The 11,725-nt window shown below is 40.9% G+C and overlaps 1 protein-coding gene across 1 annotated transcript; it reads left to right on the forward strand.

Moving 5' to 3' along the window:
- Window positions 1-7,733: 7,733 nt before the first annotated feature.
- Window positions 7,734-8,336, forward strand: LOC140926382 (uncharacterized). The gene has a single exon (XM_073376134.1). It carries the CDS (start codon window positions 7,734-7,736, stop codon window positions 8,334-8,336), a length of 603 nt encoding a protein of 200 aa, XP_073232235.1.
- Window positions 8,337-11,725: the final 3,389 nt, after the last annotated feature.

The raw sequence follows: 11,725 nt of genomic DNA on the forward strand, positions 1-11,725 counted from the left end.
AAAATATCTGTTCGGAGAAGCAAAAATTGCCTAAAACTTTCTATACCTTGAGGAAGGCTGAGAATTTCTACATGACCGTTCCATTCATTTACAATTTTCAAAACTTATCTAAAAAAATTCCCTATGATTTTCTGAAGGTTAATTTTTCGCACTTCACTCTCCAGATTAAGTTTTTTATCGCAGAAAAAGGAAACCTAAAATTTTCGGATTCGAAAATTCGATGGAAAGAGGAATCAGAAAAATTCACTCTTTCGTAAAACTTTAAATTGCATCTTACATTTTCCGGAAAATAATACTGAAACCCTGGTAATTTCAAAAAGACTCGAGTTGCTCTAGGATGACCGAAAAGATATAAGTTTTATAGCGACGATTAGAATGTATTTCTACAGGTCTAAAAGTACTCTGCATAGCCTAAAAAGTGTTTTCAGTGCATTCAGGAGAACACCGTCGTTGGGTACGCTTAAGTGGACAACATAATACATCCTTCCTGCATACTAAGTATTATAGGTATTGAAACGTATTTTATTTAGTAAAGATGCGTAACTTAAGAAGAAACAGTAGCGTGAGGGGATAACATTGCAAGAAGCTAGTTGACACAATAATTAGATACTGTTTTATTGAGTGGAGTAACATGATATAAGTAGAAATATATTTCGGCAGTTTGATAATTTTCTTGGAAGTTAATAAATGTTAGGCTATCAACCTTGACGTGGCATGAAACATAATTTAATTGCAGATGTTGTAATGAAGCCGAGGTGATTTCTTAAAATCGTTTGAGAAAATTTTGTAGTAAACAATTTGCCCTTTTTTTACGTGCGAATTGTAAAAGGGCCAAAGACCAACATATTCACGTGCAAATTGTGTGCATGAGTTATTTTTATAATTCTGTTTACTAGATTACTGTGCGTGATAAATCGAATTCCCTCACGTACAAACCACGAAAGGGGGCAAAGTCCAACACTGTCATTTTTTTTTTTTTATAGCTTGAGGATCGACTCAGCTGAGCGTTTCGCGTTTTCATTTATGAGGGGGGTGAATAGGTTCGCGGATCGGCGGATTTGACCTTAAAAAGCTCACGGATTGTGGATTTCGGCGATAAATCGAGCGGATTCGCGGATTTGAAAAATACCGTGGATCGCGGGTCAGCTGAAAGTTTTGGACCGGTTTCCGGATTCTGTCAGTCTAGAAGTTCGGATTGTGGATCGGATCATCAATTTTCGGTCGGCCTTGGTTAATGTGCTGGTGTTTTGTCGGCTAACGTTCCACTTCCGAGGTTTCCGGAAGAGACTTTCTCGTGACCCGACGCATATACATGTATTCTGGCAACCTTGTGCATGGCTCCTGCATGGTGACACATGGTTCAGGTAATGGCGGTAATGCTAAGTGACCTGACAAGATCTGTGAATGCGTTCGTGTAAATTGTCTAAATTGCAAAGTGGAACTAGAACTATCGAGTGTGTAGCCTTTTACCACGAAGGTGCCAAAGGCGACTACTTTATTGAAAAAAATAAGTTTCGATGCTGCGTCGATTCCAGTCATTGAGGAAGTGTGGTGAACACGGCTACGCGAGCACGTTCGGTAAGTTTTATATTTGGTTTATACATGAACTGATATAAATTATGCTCTTCGAAACTATTTCAGCTAGTTTGCTTGTCTTGATCGTTAACTTAATAGACCTTTTCACGGTTTCTGTCGCCATATTGGTTGAGGGAAAACACGGCAAAATTTACAATAAATGTATGGTTAAAGTCGGGAGTTTGATGCTCTATAATTTGAGGAAAGTTGACATTCTGAAATTTCTATGATTTACAAACTAAAGATACTCCAATTGAAGGGCATCAGTTCGCTGAGAAGCGAGAAGTCTTACTTTTTGTTTTCATACAAATTCGTTTTCCCACTAACGGCAGCTCCATTTTACAGACAAATATCGTCTTGAAAATCGTCAAATTAGTTGTTTTACCGACGGGAAATCAACCTTTCTTGTTTGGAGTTTCCACTCGCTTTGGGAGACAAGTTCGAATAAACAACAGACTCATTTCGTAAAAGGTAAAGCTTCGTGCCAAGTGGCCCATACTGCCGGAGCTTATCCTGGTTTCCGTAGCATTAAGCAGCTTGGAATATTTCTACTTCCCCCTGGATGGGATGCTAGTCCATCGCAGGGTTACCCCCAGCATTATTTCGCCGGTACCCATTTATACACCTGGGTGGAGAGAGGCACTGTGAGAGTAAAGTGTCTTGCCCAAGAACACAACGCAGTGCCCCGGCCAGGGTTCGAACTCGGACTGTCCGATCCAGAGTCCAGCGCACTAACCATTAGCCCACAGCGCCTCCCACATTCATTTCGTAAGATGAGAGTTATTTTTCGTAATCACATCCGCTGGACTGTTATACTGGATTTTTGGGCCCTCACATTTAATGTTAGGATTGACAGCGACTCATGAACTATAAAAAAATCAAATTTACAAATTGATCGGTGAAATGATAAACTGGATTTTGCTCCTTATATTTAATGCTAAAATTGACGATCATTGAGTACAAAACAAACTACGAGTAAACGAAACTCTGTATTTGCACCAAAAAACAAATGCAGTTTGCCGCGGCTAACCCTTTTACCCGTCTGTTGCTAAGTGAAAAAGATTATGGTCTCAAGACTTCCAAGATTAACCATGGAAAATATTTACTGGTAAGCAAATTACCATGAAGTTGAGTTCTGCCTTTTCCGAATTTTGTGGCTCGACTAGAAGCATGTCCAAAGTGATGTCAGTAAGCAAATTTATTGAAAAATCTTTTACGCAATACCAGATACTTTCATTTTTCAAGCTTGCAGACTGTTTGATTAGTCAAATCTGTATTGTTGGAAGAAACATTATAAGCTCTGTCCTTAATGCTTAAGGTGATTCCCTAGTAAAAGAACCTAACACAGATTGTAGATGAAACTTTGGTACTCTGATGTAACAAGTCAAGAAGATGATAAAAAGGTAATAAAAAGTGGGGGTCACCGTGCTCGTTTTGACGTCACAATGCTGACAAATGTGGCTATTTTGGACCCTTTGACAAACGCCGCGCGCAGCCCAAAACTAGACAAAAAGGAAAGATTTTTTCAATGATCCATGTGGTATCGCACAGAATTTGACTTTAATGTATTGTTTATCCACTTACGTACCAGAAAAATGCCTTTTAATGCCCTTGTTTTTACTTTACGCTCCAAAGTAGAATTAAATTAGACACGCGCTATTCGACACGTGATAGCTCAATCCGTACAATTTAGTAAAATTGCCAAAAAACTGAACATAGATTTGTGCCAATTTTTTTCTCACCGAAAGGAAGCACTGTCCTTATTAAAATCATGAAATAAAAAATGGGGCTCACCGTACTCGTTTTTGCGGTAGAGCTGCAGAAAGTGCGCACCAAATGCATTTTCCTTGATTTTTGAGAGAGGACTGGGGCGTGCTTCAAAATAGAATTTAAGCAAAAGGTGGAAGAAAGTATTAAAAAATCCGTTTTCACAGAATTTACATCGAGATGTCACATTTAGGACACAATGTGATAAAGAAAGCGTTTAAATAAAAATCAAAGTGAATAAGCACAAATTAAACATCCACTATCGAGGTTCTCCGTGAGGAAGTCGAACTCAGTAACACGCGAACTGCTTACGTTATGCACATTCCCACCACACTGAGTCTTACCTCGACAAGAAACAACCGCAAGCAAAATTTGCAATAGCGTTTCTCTTCGGTCAACTTCATTTTAATATTGTTACTTCACATGCTCTTTTTTACGGAGGCCATCTTTTTATGCGCAGTAAGAGATGCGAAGTGCAAAACCAGGGAATCACCTTAACGTTTTGAAACTTGAACGAAAACTTCTTAAACATGAAGTCCCGCATCTGTTGCGATTACAGAACAACGATATTAAGTAATTCATTTTTTCATGCTACAACGCTACTTTCTTTATACCAGGAAAAATTTTTCAAGTAACACGGATTCGGATTTGAACAAAAATTAAGTCGGATCGACGGATCGGGCCTAAAAATACCACGGATCGGCGGATTTGCATACCCCTATTCACCCCCCTCATTTATGTACTGTAATACCCAATTTTGCACAAAAACCCAATCTACATTTAGGACGAAAAAGGTAGATTCATCACTCTTGGTAAGGTTACACCGAAGCATTAAAGTTACAATAGCTCATGCATGTTTAACGTGCCTATGTTTCTTCATAGTTCTTACCCTGTTTATTCTGCTTTCTGGGTCTCAAAACCAAGCCTGTGTGACATTGGATCGATATTTTATACGGGCTTTGAAAAATGTTGCTGTTTGGAGTAATCATGCGGTGATAAACTTTATAGGAAACTATTTTGAAGCATATTTTTGTCCAGTTTTTATTTTTTAAAAAATCCTCAAAAATAGGAATTTGGGTTTTTTGGTACCGAATGCGTTGTAGCTTCAAGGAAAATATATATCCACAAACATTCTGGGTCAATTTTTGACTTCATCCTATTAAGATCGATGCCAAGAAATAAAATTCTTTGTTGGTAGTATTTTTAGCGGCTTTCACCTTCCCAAACAATTTGCCAGTTAAAAGGGTTAAATTAATTAATTAAAACAATAGGTGACGTCATAGACTCGACCTTATACATATCAATGATTTACCTAGACCAAACTTGACCTCGACACTAACTCGGCACCAACGGGGCTTAATTCTAATGAAACATAACTACTTGCTTGTCTTGAAATAAATATCTATTGTACATGTACGGTTTCTCTTTGTTGCTCGTTTGTGATCGCGGTGCTCATTGTCAGTTCAATAATTCATCGATGCAGTGAACACATTCGCCGTACAGTGACAGTAGATGCTATTACCTCAACAAGTTCGGCTTATGCAGTCGAAAATACCGAGATCATCAAAGAACAAAAAGACGTCTATCGGAGATAAAATTCAAAGGAGATATAAAACAAAAATAAAAATCATAGTACCAAATGTTGCTCGTAACAAAACACCAGTTAAGCATCATTGTCAAACACGAACATAAATTAGCTTTATTAAAGAAATGGCAAAATACTTATACAAAACACCCACTACTTTGCTACAACAGATCCTAAAACAACGATCAAAATGTCTCTAAAGGTTTTATAGGCCGGTTTATAGGTCTTACAGCATGCCATTCCATGACATTTGATCGTCTGTACGTCCTTTTAAGTTCGCAACGCGCGTTCGCGACCGGAAGCCACAATGAGAAACCAATTTTACCTAAAATGAAACAAAAACGTTTTAATACTAGAAACCATCGAAATTACACATTCATAATATCTTCATGGGCTCATATATGTATTTCGATAAGCGAAAAAAGAGCGAACTCAAGAAAAAAAGCCCTATCTTCGCAGGACTTGGCATAGAGAAATTGACACCTTCGACTTGCTTTTTATCGGAGAAAGGGCAGAAAATGCGATATTTCAAAACGGTCAAACCGATAAAAATCGCGAGGTCGAAAGAGGTCGGAGCGTGGAACTAAAATCAGGCACCCCTCGTCCACCGATATGAATTATTTATTAGAGCAAAATTTCGCTAAAATAAAGACAGGTCATCTAAATAAGTATTCACTTGCGAGTTAAAACAGCCAATGGTTTAACAGAGTCCTAGACGAGATTAATAATGCTTCAAATGACCAAGGAAACATTTAAAATTATCGATCAGACACCAAAGGTTTACAGGGCACATTGAAAATTACCTTGGATGAGCTCCATCTTGAAATTCAGCTAGTTCAAAATCTCTTTCGAAACGCTCAAACGCTCTTTCATCCGCGAAGAGAAGATAAAAATTAGCCGCGAAGCATCATGGGATATATGAAATTCCCCTCTTTGTTAGAACGGTAGCGCTTGCGCGCTACTTGAGGATTACTGAGCGGAAGGATGCAGAGGGTGAAAGTCGGCTATGCATACTTTAGCTGGCAATCTGTAAGAAGAGGTGTATCACAAGGAAGTGTACTCAGACCGATGTCTTTAATATCTTCTTAAATGACCTTTTCTATGTCTTCAAAGAACTGAAGCTTCATGTAACCAACACGGGTCTTTTTTGCATGAACATGCGCGACCGCTGAACAAACGATTGGCATGGAGGCTCACCACAGGTTCTGCCTTCATCAAAATGGCGCGTTTTAAGGTTATCTTGGCGATTATTTTTGCTCGTTGGTCTTGGCCAATGTGCGCGTAATTTAATAAAATGTGTGGTTTGTAAAAAAACATTAACATGGTCTCAACAAAAGCAAAGTAGACCGACTTCAACCTACCACGAGATACTATCCAATTTCATCTCCCCACTTGACCTAGATAACAGCGCGCGTGTATGTAGCGCTTGTAGGATTGCGCTGACATCAGCAAAGTCTAAACAAAGTGCCGAAACGTTTGTTGATGTAAGAAGACACTTTCAATTTCCTTTGTTTTGAAATGGGAAAGGAACGTAAATGTTAAAAAAATATATCATTGCAAATTTCAGCGAGTGGGTTCGAAGTGCGCAAAAGCCGGGCGCCCAAAAAAGTCAAAAATACAATCACAAAGGAAAATGGAAACGGCATCCAACGCAGGCACTCAAACGGCAGAGGAGACATTATCGTTGTCTACATGACAAGTGGACAATACACGCTTTGGGCAGATTTTAAGAGGGCCATGTGGTCGGGTGCTATTCCCCCCGGACTTGTTTGATGAAGTAGATGAAAGGGTGAAAATGCTTTTAAAAAGTAAGCAAAATCCCATTCTGTCATTTTCCCAAACAGACAAACACACAGGTACACACAGATACACAGGTAGACTAGACATGCATAGAAGGCAAAACGTCTGAGTAAGAGGCCAGCAAACAGATAGACACTCAGAAAAAAAAAGCCTAAAGGACTGTAATACAAGTTACTAGATAGGCAGACAGACACAATCACTTTTTATTTACTCATACATTCACTGGATGACTTGCAGGGTGCGACCTCTCAAGGGAGTTCCAGTGTTTAAAAGAAACTATGTACAAAGAGTTCCATAAGAAGCCTACGATACATGATCCAGATGAATTTGAAGCACTCTGCACTAGGGCTGGAGCCAATACTATATTTAATTCTATTTTGTCACCAATGACCGATGAGAGACACGATCAAAGAGTGAAACACTCTCGCAGGACAATGTCACCGCCATCCAGTCTTATGATAAAGCTAAGGTTGTCATCATCAAAAGTGTCCCACGGCAAGCCTTTGGCGAGGACATTGAACGCATCAAACGCTCAGGAAAGGTTTCCAGACTAAGCGTTTTAGAGAAGCTGAGCCCCATAATAAGCGGAGATGGAATTCTTCGAGTAGGCGGAAGACTTTACCAAGCAGACCTAGCCAACGAGGAGCGGCACCCCATTATCCCTCCCAAGTCGAGCCACGTCTCATCTCTTCTGATCAGACATTACCACGAAAGAGTACAGCACCAGGGAAGAGTTCTAACGCACGGTGCACTTCGCAGAAGTGGGTACTGGATCTTGGGATCAAAGAGATTGATTAACAGCATCATTGAGAAGTGCGTGAAATGTAAGAAATTGAGAGGTCAATGCCAGATCCAGAAAATGGCCGACCTACCCGTGGACTGAATTAGTCCCGCGCCCCCGTTCAGCTATGTTGGGCTCGATGTATTTGGCCCCTGGCAGATTTGCGCCCGGAGGACCAGAGGGGGCCTTGCTCACAGCAAAGGCTGGGCCGTACTATTTGCCTGTATGTCAACCCGTGCGGTACACATTGAAATCATTGAGTCTATGGATACTTCGAGCTTTATTAATGCACTCCGCAGATTCCTAGCTATAAGGGGACCGGTCATCAGGCTTCGCTCAGACTGCGGCACCAACTTCGTAGGAGCATGCAACGAACTTCAAGCAGTGCTAAAACCTTCCGACGCTAGCCCTGTTAAAAGATATCTGCTGAAAGAAGGTTGCGAGTGGCTATTTAATCCACCCCACGCTTCGCACACAGGCGGTGCATGGGAAAGAATGATAGGCGTGGCGAGACTAGTATTGGAAGCCATGTTAGCGGATGTCTCGCCGAAACACCTCACACACGAAATCTTAACAACCCTGATGGCTGAGTTATCGGCTATCGTCAATGCTAGGCCGCTCGTTCCAGTCTCCAACGATCCAGACGGGCCTGAAGTTTTGACCCCAGCGACATTGCTGACTCATATGCCGCAACACCTGAAACCGCCAGCTGGGGAATTCAGTGCTGCAAACCTTTCGCACAAACAATGGAAACGCGTCCAATACCTAGCCGATGTTTTCTGGTCGCGATGGAGGAGAGAGTACCTTCCAACGCTGCAACCGCGTTGAAAGTGGCAAATTACGACCCGCAATGTGCAGAAGGGCGACCTAGTCATTCTCCGCTGCAAGACGCCCCAAGGAATGACTGGCCTCTCGCCCGAGTAACCAGAGCTCAAGCCGACAGCGACGGAATGGTGCGCAGGCTGGACTTAGTAACCGTTCGTGGAGGCTCAAGGAGGCATTTCAAACGCCCAGTTACAGAAACCACCCAGCTGCCGTCAGAGACCCAATGAATCCAGCTGGATCACTGACACTTTTCCCTCTTTATTTTTCGTCTCACTTTAACGAACAATTTAGTCAGCAGTGGTATTCTCGAATACCAGGCGAGGAGTGTGCCGTCACGCCACTGAACGTTATATAAACAATCATTTTTCTGTTTCGTGATTATTTCCGCTTTAGGCGTAGGTTAGTCATTTTAGAGATAGTATCTGTCAGAAATCCTTATTATTGGTCAATTTGTTACGCTCGGATTTCCTTTAGCAAAGTATAATAATCGTTGTCTTATTTACTCGCTAGTTTTTTCACATCAACTCAGCCTATGTAAGTTCTTTCCTTTTTTACCTTACAAAAGGTAATTTCAACTTCGCTGGGTATGCTGCCCTATCTCGGCCAAGACTAAATATCGGCCGAGGTAGCGGAACAACATTCAACAGAGCGAATTGCGTTAAATCGAAAAAGGACTGTCACAATCCTCTACAAGCTATGTTATGACCTCAGCCAAGTGTGTAACTGGCTGCAGACTGACCATTCTATTTATTTGAGGCTGTCCAATATTAAAATGGAAGGTCTGCAGACAGAGCAAGTAGTGGGAGGAGCTTGTAGTAGGAGTAAAGTGTGCAGCGTTATGAACACAATGAGCCAGAATGCAGGCAAAAAGATTGACGACGTGGTGGCAGAAGCTATTATAAACAAGTGGCAACTGGTATTAATTGTAGATGACTACACAACCATTCACTCAATAAGACGAACACAAGACGAGGAACTCACTAATGCCAATTTCTTTTGTACTATCATCATCAAAGTTTTCAAAAATTTTCCAGCCATACCTGCCTGTCATGTCTCAACTTATCATAATCCTTCTGGTCTCAATGTTACTTCTTGTATAAACACAGTCTCTGGACCATCTACTATGCACAAATTAACTCTAACATATTCATCCCTGATGCCTCCTTGGATAACTGACACCTTTTTCAATCCCGAATTTGAAAGACACAGGGTAACTGCTTATGAATACTGCCACCATGAGTCTGTTCAGACTATGAGACAAATGGACAATGTACACCTTGTTAACTTTTTTAAAAGCAAAAATGACTTTGATGCTGCATTTGACCTTGTACTGAGTACCAAACTTTCTGAATATCTCAAGTTATTTCTTATTCCTCAACCTAGTGACTGGCCTGCTCAGTTCCAGACAAGTCATCTACGAAACCCTTCAGAAATTTTGCTGCCCATCTGATGTCTTTGAGAATCCTCTAGTGTGCCCTACAGACCATTCATATGCAAGATTCTGCTCTTCTAGACCTATACAACAACAAATGAACGTTAGTACATCTGGGCAACCAGGAATTCTTTCCATAATTCCGTGTATTGGACCCCTTCAGATCTCCTTAAATGGAAGAGAAACTGTGTTTAATGATTATCGGCAATTTTTTGAGACTGTCTGTAATAATAATCTCTTTCCAAAAAGCAAATTGGCAAAGAATCCTAAGCCCTGGAGAATCAGTCTTATACTTGAAGTGGTCTACTGTGGATGGCTTTTTATCAGGGACAGCGTTAAGAGCAAATTTTGTTTTTGCAAGGACTTGGAATACAGAACTCTTTTGAAATTGATCAACAATTATCTACCACTTGTGCTTTCCATCTACAGTGTCACTTACAAACTAAATAACTTTCAAGAGTATCTGAATGCAATGATCAGGATATGAGTGATGTTTGTTTGTCTTAAGAGACATCATTACAATAAGGCCCCACTAGTTTGGCTTCCTATGTGCTCTTACTGGGGTATGCACCATCCTCCCTTATATAAACTGCTTCTGACCAATTTGGTTATCTTTGATGAGTATCCTGTAGAAAACAATCATGGTATCATACGTTCTAAAACCAACACCCACGACACAGCTGAACAACTACAGAAGAAAGCGAAAGTTGTGTTTCAGTCAAAAATGGAACAGCAGCACTTTAAAGAACACTTCACCCAACCCAAGAAACCGCAGTGGTCACTTAATAACCTCAAAAGTCTGAAGGCCAAATGTGCAAACATCCTTGCAAACATATTTACAGGAAAAATAGCCAAGAACCCAGGGAAAGCAAAAGTCTCTACTCAAGGCAAAACTACAAAAGTGTTGTTGCCCAAGATATTTGGAGATGAGCCTGTCAAGACTAAAGTCTTACCTCTGGGATACTGCACAAGCACCATTCCAGACCAAAGCAGACGATGTGATTTACCAGGGTGCAACATAAATGAAGATCTGTCTGGGAAAATATTTGAGGGCTGTTCACATTCTTTCCATCATTCCTGCCTTGGCGAAATACAGTTTTGTCCCCTCTGTCAAGCGTTCCTTGTAAAAAAAACAGAGAGTCTTTCGAAAACTGCCAAGGAAGCTATTCTAAACCTTAAAAGAAAAAGAAAGTGTAAATGAACAATCCAAGAACCTACCAGCAGATGACAGCGAACTAGAGGGTCACTTAGGCACTGCATTGCCTAGTGGAGATGTCCATCGCACATCCAGCCACCTGCCCCAGCAAGCACAACACCCAACAGACAACAACTATGCAAACGATGTGGTCACCCAAGAAAGGGACACACATATCCAAAGAATAGTGCAGTCAGATGCCCCAGATGCAGTAATGGTGTGTGTGCGACCCTTGATACATGTATATCGACTAAAAAACATTCAACCGCTTTGCAACCACAGTCCATTATGGACACATTGCTGAATACATCTTACCTTATCATCTTTCCCAAGCAACAGTTTTTGGTTTTCCAATTGGGAGCAATGCATGTACTGTCATTGCAGCCATTGGGGCTATGAAATTTCTCCATGGTGAACTCCCAATGCCCTCTCCTCAAGGAATTATGAACACCATTGCATCATTTGCCAACATCATGGGGGACGGAAATGTCCATTACAACTCCTTGGCCATGCCTTCTCATCAGCCTAATCTGGATGCCAGGGAGGCCCTGCAGACAAGACAAGATAACTTTGGACTAACAATTTTACGGGACATTGGGATTGTTTCTCCAGCCTCTCTCACAAATGAGCTCAATCGCATATGCAGAAGTGAAGAAAATCTATGTGCAATACTAATAACTCCTCCCGACAAGTCCATGTTGCTTTGCTTTAGCAATGAACAAAACAAAATAGCACTTTTTGACAGCCATCAACATGGTAGTTATA

The sequence above is a fragment of the Porites lutea genome, chromosome 2, assembly GCF_958299795.1.
Source record: "Porites lutea chromosome 2, jaPorLute2.1, whole genome shotgun sequence".
Lineage (NCBI taxonomy): Eukaryota > Metazoa > Cnidaria > Anthozoa > Scleractinia > Poritidae > Porites > Porites lutea.